Genomic DNA, 18,514 nt, shown 5'->3' on the forward strand with positions numbered 1-18,514 from the left:
AAGCAAGTAAATGTTAAACAGCAAAGCAGACAGTGCAGATCCCTGAGACACTCCACATGTCTGCAGCGCCCAACCTGAGTGACTTGTTCCTGCCTCAACATGGAACATTCTTCCATCTAAAAAGAGGTAAATCATTACAGTACTAAACCACCAAGTTCCAAATCCTGTAATCTCTCAATTAGTATCTGATGTATACATTACTCCCCCGACATTCGCAGGGGCTCCATTCCAGGAACCCCCGCGAATCTTAAAAAACAGTGAATACAGCTTTTCGTGGGGGGAGATTGAAGAGGGCAGCGGGAGAGGCAGGAGAGAGCAGCCGGAGCGCCAGCGAGTGAAGGAAATCACTCGCTGTATGCTTCGACCACCTCTTCCTACACTAAAGTTGGGCCTTATCAATCAGGAGCTGGGATAGCATGGACCAGAGTCCGCCTGTAAGGTTAGTACCTGGTAGGACTACTGTCCCTTTAAGGCTGAGTGCTGTTAGAAGCAAGGGAAAGAAACCTACCAGAGAAATGCCTGAGTCTGTTTTCCCAACCTGGCTTAGGGAGCGTGGCTTAGAGCTCCTGAAAAGCCAGCTCAGATTATAGAAAGGGGGGAGACAGGAACAGGAGAGCCTCAGAACCCAGGAAGCTTCAGACCAGGAAGGAAGCTGGGGGCAGGACAAGGAGAACGGGTATGAGCACAAACAGTCCAAGAGCTCAGCTGAAGTTCAGCGTGAGTCCCCTTCCAGAGATTTCCCTTCTGATTGGGACATGCAAGAGGCAGGAGACGCTCCTCTCTTTACAGGATTAGAGTCTCTCATACAGCCTGAAGCTATGGAAATTAGTACAGGCATACCAGAGTTTCAGGAACCAGCTGAAGCCATGCAAATCTACTAAAACTGTAAGTTTCGATTTGCCCTTCATTTTCCTGTTTGCTGCTATGTGGTTCTGGTTTACTGTGTGTAATAGCACAATCCTCTTTGAAGAGTGTTTCTGAGCGGAGAAAACATTTTGAATTTTTGCCTGTCGTTGGATTCAGTAGCCTTTTCCCATGTTGGGGCTAATTAGTGTGCTGCGTGCAGCTGAGACTAGCTCAATGAGGTTCACACGGCTTCTGCAAGCAGACTTGGAGCTGCAAGCTGGATGTTTCAAGGCTGTGTTATATGGGCTGGTAAACTCACTTAATTCACTGTCTCCTAAGGAACTGCTTAACTCTGTTGTCTCCAATATAAATTTGCTGAAGGATTGTAGGAGCAAAGGTAATAGAAACTACCTGGACCAAATTAACTTGTCCGTACAGTCCTTAAAACCTGCTAGGAAGCATAACCAAGGTTTCATCTGTGGTAGAGAAATATAAAATATGAGTTCTTTTTGCTGTTTTGTTTTTCCACCTTTTTATCCATGCCAGTGCAGCAAACCGGAGGTTGGAATTATAAAAATATTTGCTTATGCAAGAATTGTTTCCAGGGCAGAAACCCTGGGCTATTGAACTGAATGTATTTCAGGAAGCTTGCTTGTGAAGTATACAAGAACTATAACCAAAGGGTTGAAACTTACCTGGCCAGTGGCCTGAATAAAACCTTTATTTTTGTTTCAAAGCCATTCTGACAGTGTGTTTGTTTTGGAAAGACTGTATAGGCTGTTAGGCAGTTGCCTAGCCTGGATAAAAGACCCGAGGGGGACCCTCAAGCTTTAGAGGGCACACTGGGAAGAATATTGTTTGTGCCCAAACACACTAACCAAGCCGGTTAGGTGCCTAGGGGTGACAACCGTTTAAAACTAAACAGTTTGCATAATTTACATACATAATTATTAACTGTGCTGCCACTATACAGAAGTTATCTATGGTGATTTTGGAGCAGGTGGGTGTTACTCTTTCTTCTGCAGATATAAAAATTGAATGAGCCTACCATACTTTGGGCTCTGCTCAGGCCAATCAATCAAAAGACACTGTGGTTTGCTATTATAGTTTTATTCAGAAAGAAAGCATCTATTGAGAAGCTCGTAAACAAGACACTTAACATGAAACATACTCCTCACCAATGACACTAAAAAGGCACAGAAACCTTAAAGATATTACTATGTGCTCTGGAAAAAAGCATAAGTACAGATGAACCTTTTCCTTTGGTCGTGCCTTTAAAGCTCAGGAGAAATCCTATTGGGTGACCAACAAGGAGGAGGTGATTTCAACTTTATGATCACTGGGATGGTGGAAGAATAATGAGATACCACTAGCCGTTGCCACTGTTAAGTCTTCTTTACCTAAATAGCAACAGGCCCCAACTAGACGGGACATATTAAGGAGCCACACTGGAACATCTGCCAAAGGATCATCTATTATTAAGTGACATTTTATAGTATAGTAGACTCTCAGTTAACTGGCACCCCAGACCACCAGGGATATTCAGGTAGGCCCAGGGAGGCTGTGAGGAAGGATTTGGTTGTCTACTCTTGGGGGGAGATGGGAGGGCCACAGATTGGTGGTGAAATTGTCTGCCATTGGGGAAAGGGCCCAAAGGATGGAGGGGCTGAAACACCACTGCTCTAAGTATATAAGGTTAGGGAGCATGGCAAAAAAGTGAACTCACTTATTATAAAAAGAATTCTAGAAAAACTTCCAAAAGGCTACTTTAAGAACAGCATCACAGGCTTTATCCTGACTATTTCATGAAGACATTGAATGCTTGAGTGTTTGGAATGCCATTGGTAGATGACTACTCCAAAGTGTGTATGTTTAGCTATTAGCAAAGTATATTAAATATCTGATATTTTCCACAATAGGGTGCAGATATTGAAGGTTTATTTAACAAAACACTGCTACATGTTTTTGCATAAAATGTATTTTTATCATTTGATGACAGGAGAATGTTTTAATGGAGTATTAATGGAGTTCTAAGGAATCCGGCCCCAGCTGTTATTATAAGCATATTGGAGACTATAGTGTTATTTCTGTACTGATTTATTGTTCTTTTTCAATAAAACAGATGACATCTATGTATTTTTATCAATGTATCATTGCTGAGTGTAAAAACATAAAAGTTATAGCTAAAATACCAAAAGGTTTGCTCCATTAAGCAAAAATAATAGCAAATTTTAAGAAAAACAGAGCTTTATAAAATTAGTGGCTCTGAAGAACCCCAGGGTGGGCTATAAAATTTTTTTAAAAAAAATTATTTTCTGATCAAGCACAATCAGATTCATGGGGAAAACTTCAATTTGCACATTTTTTCCAACATTAGGCTTTTCTGGACAACCCTATTGTAGGTGTTACTAAAAGTTAGGCATACTGTTATAGAATACACTCGATGCACGTACAAGTTAGTTGCAGGGATTTAGGCCTGGTTTTCCTTGACCTAAATGGGTGTGCCTACAAAATTGTGCAAGGTACAGGCACTTAGGCCCAGATTCTTGAACTGGTGCAAATTTTCTAGGTGCCAGTAGGCGCCCATACCTCCAATAAAAATGCTGTCCAAAAGGCGTTTTTAACCATGATTTGAGGCACATACCAGTGCCTAGAAAATCGGCAACAGAATTACGCCTATGTAGATGCTTTAGGCCAACAAATGCCTAAGTAGGTATGGCCATCACCAGAAGTGATGTTAGGCGGCCTAAAGTGTCTGTAGTCATGATTCATACTATGATAGGGGCCAGAAATATAGGCCCAGAATATCCAGGCCTATATTTCCCATGCCTTTCATATCGGCTCTTTTCAGAAACCAACACTGATGCATGATTGACATACGATCAGCAGTCACTTTTAAGGCAGCCACGGATATCAGCGCCAGTTCAAGAATCTGGGCCTTAATGTGATTCTATAAAAGGTATATGTGCCTTGTAGAATTGCACTAACCGCCATTCTAATTGGCACCAATTTTTGAGGTGTTATATGTAAAATCAGGCCTATAGTTCTTAATTTTTGCAGTCTTTTCTAAACAAAATTTCTTGTGAGAGTTTGTTGTAGAGCTAATTTGCATTCATGGCAAACTTCCACTAAACCAAGATACTAACCTGCAGAAAACACATCAGCCAAGCGGTCTACTCAGCCTGCTTGTTCTGCAGAATCCAGTTGAAATAAGGAAGTAGTGTGTAATCTGTTGGACCCTTGAACAAGCTGAAAGAAATCTGCTTGACTAATGCCTACCACATGTTGGGAAAACAGCCTCATGAACCTCAGACCAGAGAATTCCTGCATTATTTAACTCAGACTGCCAAAAGGAGGATTTCCATCTCTTACTGTATGTACTTAATTTATGTGTAAATGGGTACACTAATTTTTATCTTTCTTTTCTTTCCCTAGAAATCAAAACAAGAAATATCAATAAGAAATTATCTGCTAGCATTGTAAGTCCTTTTTTTTTTCAAGTGTTATGTTTTATATTAATTTAGAAACAAAATTTGAATATAAAACTACAGTATCGTAAGAATTGTAATTAAAATTTATAGAGATTATTTCTTAACTCATAAGTTTGTATGCAGCTTTTTTCAGGGTGGGGGGCTAGTTTAAAAAACAGAAACTATAACTATTTTTAAATGAGTAGTGTTAAAAGCTGTGAAAGCTTATTATGGATCCATCACTTTATATGATACTTTTGTATTACAGTGAAAATATTTTTAAAATACTAATTACTAGAAATGTTAGCCAAAACCACATTATAATCCAGTGACTAAATACACTTGTAACAGTTTGTTCTCTAGTACACACAGGACCCATTTATCCACTTAACAGTTTATGCAATTCAAGAACCACAGAACATATGGTCCATCCAGACTGTCCATCCAGATTGTTATTAAACTCTATAATCCCTTCCTATTCCAGACAAATCATCTATGTTTGTCCCTTGCCATTTTGGAAACTGGTATTGTCTACTGGTATTGTCCTTGTCTTTGCCACCTTCACTGGGAGATATTTTCTGAGATTACTCCTCAATATGGCAACATTGATTGGTTTCCAAAAAAATGGCGTCGGGCAAGGATGCATCTTGTTACCTTACCTATTCAAACTCTACAGCAAAGCCATCGTCAGAAAAGCAAATTTGGAAGAAGAGAGCAATGGTTTCAAAATTGGTGGCCAAAATATAAACAACCTGCAATGTAGTACTACATTCATCACCAGTATCAAAGAAGACATGCTCTATCTACTAAGAAAAGTCAAAGCCAAAAGTCATAATATGGGATAAGAACCAAACATAAACAAGATGAAGATCATGAACATGGAAAATGATGAAGATTTTGAGCCTGAAGGTGATAGAATAGAAGTTGTTAAGGATTTCAATCTCCTGGGCTCTTTCATAAACAAAGAAGCAAAGAGCAGGGAAGAAATACTTTGCAAAATAGCACTTGGTTGCTCTTCAATGAAGGCTCTTGACAAAATATTCAAAGGCAAGGAAATAACACTCCAAACAAAGATCAGACTTGTCCATGCACTCTTTTTCTTAGTGGTCAATTACAGATGTGAAAGCTGGACACTACAGAAACAAGACAGAAAGAAGATTGATTCATTTGAGCTTTGATGCTGGAGAAGGATTTTATGCATGCCGTGGACTGCCAGAAGAACTAATAAATTGATTCTGGAAGAGATTGTAGCGGCTATGTCATCTAAGGCCAAATATAATGAAGCTATAAATGTCTTATTTTGATCATACCATCACAAGAGGAAGATCAATGGAGAAGGACATCATGTTTGGGAAGATTGAAGGAACCGGGCGAAGAGGGCGACCTGAAACCAGATGACTAGACACATTGAAAACAATCATGGGGATGACACTGGAGGGCCTTACTGGACTAACGCAAAAACAATTTCTTATTAGATCTGTAATTCATCAAGTTGCTAGGACTTGAACACAACATTAACAACTCCTGAGTCTTCCAATTCCATTCTTGTCCCATAATTCCTCATTCTTAAGTCTCCTTTCTGCTGAAAGAAACCTGCTTCTCATGCATTTATTCCATGGAATTGTTTAAATGGCTCTATCCTATCTTCCTTTTCCCTTCTTTTTTTAGGGCATATATGTTTGGATATTTAATCCTGTACATATATACTTTAGGATGAAACTCATTGACCATTTTTGTCACTACTATCTGAACTGACCCTATCCAGAAATGGGACCTGTGCTAAAATGCAATGAGTTGGAGAGAAGTTATCAAGCTACATTAAGGCTTTTACTCATATTTTTTAAGCTTAATGTGACTTAAAGGGTCCTAACACAGCTGACTTGTTTTATCACAATGATATTTAGGTCATTGTGGGTTACACAATAATGAAAACATGCAAATGCATATGAAACTGTTAATTACTATGTAAAAACCAGAACATAACAATGGAAGTTGCATTATGGGCCAAAATCATGGTAAGATATCCCCAGCCAAAACCTAGGTTTGTTTTTAAAGCACTGGAAGCATTGGGCTTCCCATTGATGGGGTTGGCTGTCTCCAGAAAATCACCTAAGTTGGCACTTGAACATGCTAATTGCCAGGATGTCCATGTGCTGATAATCAAAACCCTTTTCCTGGACATCTAGTGAGATGTTTCTCCCACTGTGTGTACAGAGTTCCAGGTGGCATATTATGGGTGTGATTTGGGTGGGCTTTGGGCAGGCTTAACTTGGACATCTTCTAGCGATAACTGAACCTTTTCCAAGACATACTGGATGAAACTTAGATGTTTGGAGCTAGACTTGTTTTAGAAGCATCTAAGTGCCCCAAAAGTACCCAAACTAACCAGATGACTACTGGATATATTAAGGTAGGGTCCCCAACCCCCTCCCACCCCAAAAAAATCTGAATGAAAGAGTGCATACCTAACTCTAGAACAGCAGCAGCCTAGTAGAGCATCACATAGGTGTCTTAAGTAACCTGGTGAATGGGCTAGTGAACAACAGAAAGGAGGACCCAGGTCCATAAGCCACTCTAACCACTATAGTTATGGTAGAAAAGGTGAGGCCACCAAAACCTTATTCTACTGCCATATAGGTGGCACCTGAAGCCATGGGGGCTATTGGGGTGGAAGACAGGTAAGTCTAGTAGGTTTGGGGGAGTTTGGGAGGGCTCAGCATAAATTATAAGTAGTACAGTATATGGTGAGATGTACTTCTGACATTCTATGGTGTCCCACTACTCTGTTGGCATGTCTGTGTGGCCTCTCCCACATTCAAATGGTCTGGATATGGCCATTTTCAACATGGATGTTTCATTGGTCGAAAATGGGGTATAAAGTTAGGCGTCCTAAGGGTTGGACTTCCTATCAGCCTAGACGTCCAAGTAACTGATTTTCAAAAATAAAATATTTTTGGATGTCTAGTGGTTTGACTGTAGAAAATAGACATTTCTGTGCTTCTGACTTTGAACATTTAGCGAGAAACATCCAAATCGGGCTTAGATGTCCTATCAAAAATGTCCTTCCATGCTCCTACAGTCACATATACCATAACACCCCCATGAATATTCTCTCTCTTCCTCCTACACACTTACATACACACCCCAACACAAACCCACCTGCATACACACACATACTAGGGATATGCATATGGCAAACATTTTTAGTTTGTTTTCAGCTCTTTTTGACCTTTTCTTGATTTTTAAATGCTTTTTCAGTTTGAATGCTTTCATTCTAATGTAAAAAAAAATGATGTGCATTAAAACTTTTTATGCATATTAATACAATTAATGCTTGTTAATTCATGGGGTGATGTGCATTAAATTGACTTAGAACTCACTATTTTTTAAAGACACACTACCAAAGTGATTGAGCACTAATGAATGCTCATCCCTAACACTGACCGCCTCACACAGGTATACACATGCTCACACAGTAGTCATACACATACACACAAATGACTGATATGTATCACTCTTCATGCATATGTCTGTATCTGACTGCATAATATTTAAGTTTTTTCCCTCTAAATGTAACCCTCTCCTCCTTGACTTTCACTTAATGCTTAATACTGCAGCCAAATTGATCTTTGCAAAACTCAAATCTGACCATGTCTCCCCACTCCTGTCCAATCTTCACTGGCTCCCAGTGATTTCCAGAATCCATTTCAAATGCTCCTGCCTGGCTTTTAAGATCATTCATGGCATCCTTCCTCCCCTAATCCCACTATCCTTTAACTCCTCGAGTCCTGACTCCACCAGACCTGCCCAAAGATATAAACTATTCATCCCCTCTCTTCGTGGTATTCTCTATGCAGGTAAACTGGGAAAATCTCTTCTCTTCAAAATCACAGGTCTCTGGAACGACTTTACTAACCCGTTGCGGAACCTGGGCTCTCTCCAACTATTCCGCAAGCAACTGAAAACTTGGCTCTTTTCTAATATGTAATTCTATTTTCCCACTTACTCTTCCATTCTATATATAAGCTCATGTAAACCTTTTCCTTTCTCTTCTTATATTTTAAGCTCTTGTAAACCGTGCAGAGCTCCACTTCCGTAGAGAGGATGTGGTATATAAACTTAAGGTTTAGTTTAGTTTAGTTTAGTTTAAAGAGAAAAAAAAATTGTTTAGCACTGTAGGCCTGCTTTTTTTTTTCTTGCTTTATAAAGTTTGAATTGGCAACAAAATGGTTTTCGGTAACTGAGCAAATTGGGCTACTAATTAATTGTATATTCCTTCTTTATTAGCTAATTTGCCCCTCTCCCCTTTTACAAAACCGTAGTACGGTTTTTAACGCCGGCCGCAGCAATAACAACTTCAACACTCATAGAATTCCTATGAGCATCAGAGCTGTTACCGTCAAGGCCGGCATTAAAAACCATGCTACGGTTTTGAAAAAGTGAAGGGGGGTTGATATCAACTTGATTACTCACGTCACCATAAATGTTTGAAACACGGCATTTACTTGTCTTGCTCTGGGCCATGTTACGAAAGGTAAGAGAGTGAGGTGTATTTCATTGTTTCTGGCTTCCTTCTATAAGTATTATAGGCCTTCCTAAGGCTTTACCCACATGTATGCAACACATACATGAGTAACCATGTCTCCTCTTTTGCAACAGATTGTCTTTCTTTTGTAAATCATGAGCCAAGAGGAAAGTCCTATGCTATAAAAGTTTCTGCATGAGGTGTGGTGGGAGGGGTAGGAAACGAGCTTTGTGAGACCCACTGGGCTGAGAGTCAATCTGCTGTGCTGTGGGTTGATACCTTTTTTATTGGACTTTTATTTTTTGTTGCATTAAGATAATCCAATAAAAAAGGTATCACCTTATCTTCTTTATGTTTTTTTGTGGCACATTATAATTGAAATTATAAAATTGCAAAACCAACAAAAAATTACATTTGAGAGTTATTTATTTAAAGTTCTTTAAACCAGTGGTTCCCAACCCTGTCCTGGAGGACTCCCAGCCAGTCAGGATTTTGGGATAATCCTAATGAATGTGCATGAGAGAGATTTGCATATAATGGAGGTGACAGGCATGCAAATCTGCTTCAAGCATATTCAATAGGGCTATCCTGAAAACCTGACTGGCTGGTGGTCCTCCAGGACAGAGTTGGGAACCTCTGCTTTAAACTATGTATGGGTAATTGTAACAACAGTGAAACTAAAGTAGATAGAATAGAATTGCTAATCAATGCAACGAATGGCCTTGTTTTTGAGGGCAAATTAACTCAAAATACGCCTCAATAGTCAACAAGCAAACACACATTTCATCATCTACCATCTGCAGTCATTCTCTTTTTACAATTTAATTTCTGCCAGAGCTGAAAATTCAAGTTCGCAAAGATAAGAAGATCCAAACAGTAACAAAGCCTTGATTGCTTTGTTACTTAAGTTAGGATAACTACTGCATAAAAAAATTAAAATAAAATTACTTGCCGTTAGTTTTCAAGGACTAATCACGTCAAAGAATGATGCTTGTCTGGGCAGTTGTATCATTACGCATGCAGACGCTCATAACATTGACAGACTCTTGTGTACGTGATGTACATGTCATCTGTTCTAGTGCATATTTATGAAGGAAATTTTTAAAATTAAAGTAAAATTCTAAAATTTCTCATGGCACAACCAGAATATCTTCAGGGCACACTACTGTGCCAGACACTGTGCTAAGTGGAAGGAAGCTTTCAATCTGGGATATTTAACTACCTAGGCAAATTAGAACATAAGAAAAGCCGCTTCTGGGTCAGACCAGTGGTCCATTCTGCCCAGCAGTCTGCTCACGTGGCGGCCCTCTGGTCAAAGACCAGCGCCCTAACTGAGACTGGCCCTAACTGAGTATGTTCCGGTTCAGCAGGAACTTGTCTAACTTTGTCTTGAATCCCTAGAGGGTGTTTTCCCCTATAACAGACTCCGGAAGAGCGTTCCAGCTTTCCACCACTCTCTGGCTGAAGAAGAACTTCCTTATGTTTGTACGGAATCTATCCCCTTTCAACTTTAGAGAGTGCTCTCTCGTTCTCCCTACCTTGGAGAGGGTGAACAGTCTGTCTTTCTCTACTAAGTCTATTCCCTTCAGTATTTTGAACGTTTCGCTCAAGTCCCCTCTCAGTCTCCTCTTTTCAAGGGAAAAGAGGCCCAGTTTCTCTAATCTCTCACTGTACGGCAACTCCTCCAGCCCCTTAACCATTTTAGGCGCTCCTCTCTGGACCCTTTTGAGTAGTACCTTGTCCTTCTTCATGTACGGCAACCAGTGCTGGACACAGTATTCCAGGTGAGGGCGTACCATGGCCCGGTACAGCGGTATGATGACCTTCTCAGATCTGTTCGTGATCCTCTTCTTAATCATTCCTAGCATTTTGTTCGCCCTTTTTGCCACCGCCATGCATTGTGCAGACGGCTTCATTGTCTTAGAAAACACACACACACACTTTCTCTTCCCCTCCCTGCTACAGCTGGAAGATTTCAGCTAGCAGACTGTGAGCAGCCGAGCCGCATCTTAGTGGTCCTTCCTTCTTGCTTAGCTTTCCTGTTGCTGAAATCCTCCTCTTCTTCCTCTACCAGAAAGTGGCAAAAAAGAGTTGTGGTATGCATTGGCTCCCTGCTCCAAGAGTTCAGCATTAGGAATGCCTATGAGTTCTTTTGGCTGCTGCACCCTCAAGGTGTGTGTGTTTGTAGTTGTATCACCCTAGGAACCATGCCCTCTGCCTCTGTCCATTAGCATTTGAAATCATTGAAAAGACAAAATGTGGTTCCCCCTTCTTTTACTCCTTCCTGTCCCCCCAGCTCAGGAACTCTTCTCCAAGGGGACTCCCTCCCAATCCATCCCCCACTGTGATTTCAAATGTGCTATGCGGCCTTTCATTTCAAACCCCTGATCTAGTTCATGTTTGTGATTCACAAATACAATTTACAGTGAATATCCTTTCCTAGAACATTTGATAAATGCCAAAAACAACAAATTAAGGCTTATCTACTGTAGATAATTTTAAAATATACCCATCTCTGAAATACAATATTTCTTCAGGAAGCTTATCTTGGATTAATTATGAAAAACAAGTAATTTAGTTAAATTAGTGAAGTGCATTCATTAATGCATTTGGGGACCCTTTTACTAAACGTAGTTAAGTCCTTAATACAATTTTAGCACAGCAAAACAAGCTACCACAAAACGTGTTAAAGCTTTTGCAGTGTTTTGCCTGTTTTTGCAAGCTAAGCATGCATTAACTATTTTTAAAAGAGAATTTTTTTAGAGGGGGCATACCAGGTGCAGAGTATAGGCATCCCAATATTATTCAGCTAATGAGTTAGGATTACCATGTTCTAACTGGATAGCACTGAGTTAATGTGGAAGCACTTAGCACCTCCTAAATAGGAAGCAGCAACCCCCAAATGATATATATATGATGCCTAAAGTTATGTGCATACATCAATGTGCTTAGCTGATGTATGCGTATAACGTAAATAGGCTTAATTGGCACTGGTCATTGGTAATTAACACCTGTTAATTGACTTTAATTGGAGTCAACTGAAAGTTAGCACACAACTCATAAATCACAATTCTATAAAACATATGTGCATTGTCCAAAAGGAGTGGCTAAAATTGGGCGTGGTTAGGAAGCTCTTGGGCATGTTTTCAAATTAGGGGTGTGTTTTTGACTTAGGCACTGTGGTACACACAAATTAGGTGCAGGCATTTAGGTCAACAGGGTATGCCTAAATGTTGGGACGCCTAGCGATGCATAGCAACACTTAGGAGGCGCTAAGTGTGATTTTATACAGTGTGCAAAACTTTTATAGAATTGCTTTTAGAGCACCACTACTCAGCAGTTTTTTTAGGCGACACATATGAGAGCATAAGAATTGCCTTACTGGGACAGACCAAAGATCCCTCAAGCCCAGTATCCTGTTTCCAACAGTGACTAACCCAGGTCACAAGTACCTAGCAAGATCCCAAGTGGTAAAACAGAATTTATACTGCTTTTCCTAGGAATAAGCAGTGGATTTCCCCAGGGTTATTAGATGGACCCTAATATGCTGTCATATCTTTGGGTTTGCTTTAATAAACTTTGGACCTGTTAAATTGAATCCCAAATGGAAGTCCCTACTGCTTTTAATGGCTGATCTGTACCATGCCCGATTCTTGCCTTATGTTTGGTGGCTGCCAGAACTATGGGCTAGATTCACTAACCTGCCTCTCCATGCCTGATCCGTGCCCAATTGCATGCAGGCTGACAAATTCACTAAAGGCCTGCATGCAAATGGGGACGATCGTTGGCATGCCTCCAACCAGCTGCACGGATCACTGGAGAGCGATCCTTGAGCATGCGCAGACCATCGTCCTTGACTGTAGATGGTCTGCGCAAGCACTGGCCATTCGTGCCTGGCAGAGCTTTTTTACATTTTTTTTTTTACTTTCACGAGCCCGTGGTTTTAACCCGCTTTAAACCTGTGGGTTAAAACCATGGGCTCACACTGTGGGGAAGGGCAGGCGAGTCGGGGCTGAACATGGCAGATCGGGGCTGAGCAGGGTAGCGAGACAGCTGGAAAGTCGGGAGCTGAGAGCAGGAGAGCCGGGGGAGGCAGAGAAAGAGTCGGGGAGGCAGAGGGCAGGTCGCGGGTTTATTTCAGGGCTGCAAGGCAGGCAGGACAATAGAAAAGGAGTGGAATGACTAGTCCCCAGCAGTTGCTTCTTGTTGATCAGCCAGCCCAGTCGGTGTTCAAGATTTTTGTTTAGTGAATTGCACCCCTGCTTACTTTGCATGCTGTTTCCCTCATTTGCATGCACAGATCGGAATTGGATTGGTACACAAGTTAGTGAATCGGGTCAGAGGGAAATCGGGTCGCAAAGGGCTCGCAAACTGATTGGTACACGATCGGTTTGCTTAGTGAATCTAGCCCCATGAAGTTCAGCCTGAAGGGAAAGGTGGCTGCTGCAGATGGAAGACCATGCTTTTACTTGCTCCTTTGCCTAGGATGCCCTGTCCTCTGGTCCCTCCTGCTCTCTTCAACTTTAGGTCCCCATTATCCATAAGATGACCACAGTTTGCGCATCTTTATAAGGAACAAACCATTTATGGGCATGGAAATATGTCTGTAAAACTGGGAGCATAATATTTATATGGCATTACCAAGCCTACTGAATTTCACAGTTTTCCATTATAAATTTGATGTCATAACAAGTGCTTACTTTTCCACAGGAAAATAGTTTAGCAAGAGAAACCAATGAAAGAGACTTATATCTAGATCAATCTGATGAATGGGATTATCAGACTGTACCTTGCACTGTAACTGCATTACCGCATCTGAAGAGTCTCCCTACCAAGCTTATTCAAGAACCTAAATATGCAGGTAAATTAGCATTTTTATACCCAATTAAATTTGGGGGCTGATCAATAAATCTGAAGTTTTGTTATACTGTGAACACTGAACCAATAATTCATCAAACATACAGACTATGCTTCAAGCTAGATATTTCTTGTTCCTGTTAGAGCAACTCAAGGTATTCAGAAACTTGAAATATCCTAATCAAACTACAGGCATCCCTACAACTAATGACCTGTGCAGCAGAATACGGTAAGCCCCTGGGCCCATGGTTCCTCCAAATGAGAATCGCCCCTCTCCTGCACCATGACACATCTAATTTAATCAACAAACTAGAGCAGGGGTGGGCAACTCCGGCCCTCGAGGGCCGGAATCCAGTCTGGTTTTCAGGATTTCCCCAATGAATATGCATTGAAAGTAGTGCATGATAATAGATCTCATGCATATTCATTGGGGAAATCCTGAAAACTCGACTCGAGGACCAGAATTGCCCACCCCTGAACTAGAGCAATGTTATTAGCCAAGTGATGGAGATACCCACTAAAACACATTTACTAATAATGGAGAAAAAAAGCCTAAACTGCATTCAATATCAGACAGCAACCCGGCGGGTTTCTAGCCATTCAACTTATGTACCATAGGCAAAAAAAAAACTTTCAAAATGGGTTATCCAACCACCACTGTGCAGAGGAAAAAAAAGAAGAAAAAGAACAAGAAACAAAGCTGAACTTATCATCACATGCTGGTATAGTCCTCACAGATCGTTGAGTTCATTAAGCAACATTAATTTCCCTAATGCAGCCACTCGGTGGCGAAACAAGAGCCTTGTTGGAAGGAAGAACTGTTTCACTACAGCGTGGTGGATTAGATGTTTTTTTTTTTTTTTGCCTATGATACATAAGTTGAACGGCTAGAAACCCGCTGGGTTGCCATCTAATATTGAATGCAGTTGAGGCTTTTTTTTCTCCACTATTAGTAAATGTGTTTCAGTGGGTATCTCCACCACTTGGCTAATAACATTGCTCTAGTTTGTTGATTGAATATTGTTATTAAGCATTTTTTCTTGTGTGACATCTAATTTAATCTAATCTGTTATTTATGCGTCATGCAGGCTCAAGGCGACTTACAGTAAAAAAGAAAATACATTAGAGTATAAAGGATCAAGATGGTTAAGTAGGGGAATTAGCGCAGAAAGAGAAGACAACAAAATTAGTACATAGAAGATTTTTAAGAGTAGGGAGACAATTCTAAGTAGAGGAGCACTACATAAGTCAGTGGAGATGAAGCATAGTAATGTGGTTCTGTTAGAGATAATTAGGTAAAAAAGGGATGGTTAACAAGACTAAGAATGTCATAATGCCCATGTATCGCTCCATGGTGCGACCTCATTTGAAGTATTGCGTTCAATTCTGGTCTCCTTATCTCAAGAAAGATATAGTGGCATTAGAAAAGGTTCAATGAAGAGTGATCAAGATGGCAAAGGGGATGGAACTCCTCTCGTATGAGGAAAGACTAAAACGGTTAGGGCTCTTCAGCTTGGAAAAGAGACAGCTGAGGGGAGATATGATTGAAGTCTACAAAATCCTGAGTAGAGTAGAACGGGTACAACTGGATCGATTTTTTGCTCCATCAAAAATTACAAAGACTAGAGGGACACTCAATGAAGTTACACGGAAATACTTTTAAAACCAATAGGAGAAATTTTTTTTTCTCTCAGAGAATAGTTAAGCTCTTGAACGCGTTGCCAGAGGATGTGGTAAGAGCGGATAGCGTAGCTGGTTTTAAGAAAGGTTTGGACAAGTTCCTGAAGGAAAAGTCTATAGTCTGTTATTGAGAGAGACACAGGGGAAGCCACTGCTTGCCTTGTATTGGTAGCATGGAATATTGCTACAAGTTGGGTTTTCTCCAGGTACTAGTGACCTGGATTGGCCACCATGAGAACGGGCTACTGGGCTTGATGGACAATTGGATTGACCCAGTAAGGCTATTCTTATGGTCTTATGTTATTATCTTGTTTTGTTTGTGAGTTATGTCATGAATTAGATGAGGGATTGCAGCAGGTAAGGTTTGACTTAGGAGTTTCAGTTTCTTCTGAAATGTGATATAAATAGGTTCAGTTCTGACGTTTTCTGTGAGGTTGTTCCACGTGTCACATATTCCAAAACCAACACATGACACTTTAGTGCATTCCATGTTAGGCCATTTTGTTCTGTGTTAACGCTTAATACAGTTGAGTAAAAGGACCCAAAAGTGTACAAGTGACATTTGGATGCAGAGATGAGTGACAGCAGCACCTCTGTGGTGCATTTTGTTGCTCAAGTGAGGTTGTTTGTTGGTAGCCAAAATGACTTCAACAGAGGAAAGAAGACTAAGCCGTTGCCAACAGTGGTGTAGTAAGCATGAGTGGCACCTTCAAACATATGTGTAATCCTACTATAAGGTATCTAGAATGGATAAGGAGGTAAGGGTCTCAGAAACCCACTTGGATTTAAGAACCTTTTCTTTATACCAAGCTTATCAGGTTAAGAGTGTTAATCATCAACCCATTTTTCCTCCACCTCCTTACAATAACTGCTTATTAACTGCTTGTTATTTCATCAATCATTTTTTGTATAAGGCGAAAAGATTCCGCTTAGCTTTTAGATTTCCAGATATCCAAATAGCCCAACGGCTCCCGTTTTGCCACTTAGGGCTCCTTTTACTAAGGTGCGTTAGCGTTTTTAGCGCACACAGGATATTACTGCGTGCTACACCGCACGCTACACGGCTAGAACTAACGCCAGCTCAATGCTGACGTTAGTATCTAGCGGGCCAATGTAACGTGCGCTATTCCACACGTTAATGCCCAAACGCAGCTTCGTAAAAGGAGCCCTAAGTTGATAGCCCGAAGAGAGAAAGGACGTGCTTTTAAAAAAAAAAAAAAATCAGACAGTCCAATGAACCCTTGAAAAAGCCATTAAGTAGTGAAAAGGGAGCCATTGGGCTATTTGGATATCCACATCATTTTCTTCTTGGTGGGGCTCAGAACTTTTTAGCACCCCTCGTATATAAGAATATTGGTAATGCATTTCTTTAAAGATTATATAAGCATAAAATATTTATAGTAGTAAGGTTTTATATTTCTCTGCTATTTGTTAAAATTCTTTTTCTCTAATCATTAACATATGTGTGACCAATTGTTCTTGTACAATGTTACCCTTGTACCTTTTTGAAATAATAAAACTTTATTGAACTTAAAAAAAAAAGTGTTGTTTCTTATTTTTTCACTACTCAGATGGTTAGCATATGTGTTTAATGTGAATCAGAATTTTTGTCACATTTAAACAATTTGCACAACATTTGGGGGTCCTTTTATCAGGCTGTGGTAGGGGTTTAACGAGCGTAATACAGCGCGTTAAATCACCTGCCGCTCTAGCCGTTAACGCCTGCATTGAGCAGACGTTAGTATTTTAGCTGGCTGCGGGGGTTAGTGCGTGATGAAATGTCCGACGCGCTAACCCTGCTAGCGTGGCTTGATAAAAGGACCCCTTAGTATTATCCCACAGAAAGTTTTCTTCCCAGGATTTTGTCATTTCTAATTTATAAATACTGTATATCTATTTATTTGTGACACTGTGGGACCTGTGTTCTCCAGAACTCATGTATAAGTGCAAATATAACATGATGATCTCATGTATTCTTTTCTGTCAGTTTGGAGATCAAATGCTAAACTTCATCCTGGGAGAGGACCAGGATTTACAAATTTTAATATTAATCTGGTTAACTAACTCCTACAGTTAATCAGATAAAGGTTTTGAAAATACACCCCTAGAATTTTCATGATCAATGTTTACCCTTTAAAATTATCTTTTAAAGAACACATAAAAAAGATAAAATAACACAATAAACAAAACTTATAATATGTCTTTTCTGTCATAGATAAACATTGCTTTAGAGTTTCCAATAGAACTAAAATTTCCGTTGATACGACGTCTCGCATTACCATCAAGCAGCAGCCACAACTAGAGGTAAGCCACCTCCATCTTAACTTGAGGTAACCATATTTCTTTATAACATTGTTGCCCACTTTGCCACTCCCCTACCTCCAAAAATATATATACCTCTTGCTTTAATTAACTTCTATTTTATGATCAGTCATTATAGTTTTGTTCTTCCTTCTGTCACACAGGATTACTATATCTAAATATACTTTTCCTGTAATAGTCTTTCATCAAAATCCTCTTCTGTAAAACTGAGTGGGTGTCAACAATTTTATGGGAATCAATCACTACAGGATAGATTTCAGTAGCTCAAGCTAGTAACATAGAAGGGCATAATAAAAAAAACACGTCTAAGTCCCCTTATGGTCTAAGGCCTTAAAAGTTGAAAGTAGAAGCAGGGAAAATGTCCATTATCAAAACAAACGTCCAAAAGGATGTTTTTATTTTTATAATGGCCTGCTGTTTAAATGCCCAGACCACCACTACGTCTAAACTAACAACATATAATCAACCTAAAAAAAGCCTAGCTCCCAAACGCTCAAAACAAGAGCTTTTATGCAAAGGAGGAGCCAGTCCTTCGCCTAAAAGCTGCATTCTGTAACCGGTGTCTGTCAAAAACAACACCGGTTACAGAATCCACCCCCCCCCCCCCGCCAAACGATTGGGCCAGGAGATAGCCCAAGCCCTCTTGGTCCCGCCGACAACGATCGGGGCAAGAGGGAACCTAAGCCCTCTTGCCCCGCAGAACCCCGACTCAATCAGGGCAAGAGGGAGCCCAGGCCCTCTTGCCCCGGCGACACACCGAACCCCCGACGAAGATCGGGGCAAGAGGGAGCCCAAGCCCTCTTGCCTCGGCAAC

At 40.5% G+C, this 18,514-nt stretch overlaps 1 protein-coding gene across 1 annotated transcript in view; it reads left to right on the forward strand.

Moving 5' to 3' along the window:
• The first annotated feature begins 1,080 nt into the window (after positions 1-1,080).
• Positions 1,081-18,514, forward strand: part of CLNK (cytokine dependent hematopoietic cell linker) — a 95,410-nt gene continuing 77,976 nt past the window's right edge. The window contains exons 1-4 of the mRNA XM_033959478.1: positions 1,081-1,243; positions 4,282-4,325; positions 13,552-13,702; positions 17,594-17,682. Of these exons, the coding sequence (XP_033815369.1) occupies positions 1,081-1,243; positions 4,282-4,325; positions 13,552-13,702; positions 17,594-17,682 (447 nt within the window). The remainder of the gene's footprint in view (positions 1,244-4,281; positions 4,326-13,551; positions 13,703-17,593; positions 17,683-18,514) is intronic.

This window comes from Geotrypetes seraphini, chromosome 1 (genome assembly GCF_902459505.1).
Source record: "Geotrypetes seraphini chromosome 1, aGeoSer1.1, whole genome shotgun sequence".
Lineage (NCBI taxonomy): Eukaryota > Metazoa > Chordata > Amphibia > Gymnophiona > Dermophiidae > Geotrypetes > Geotrypetes seraphini.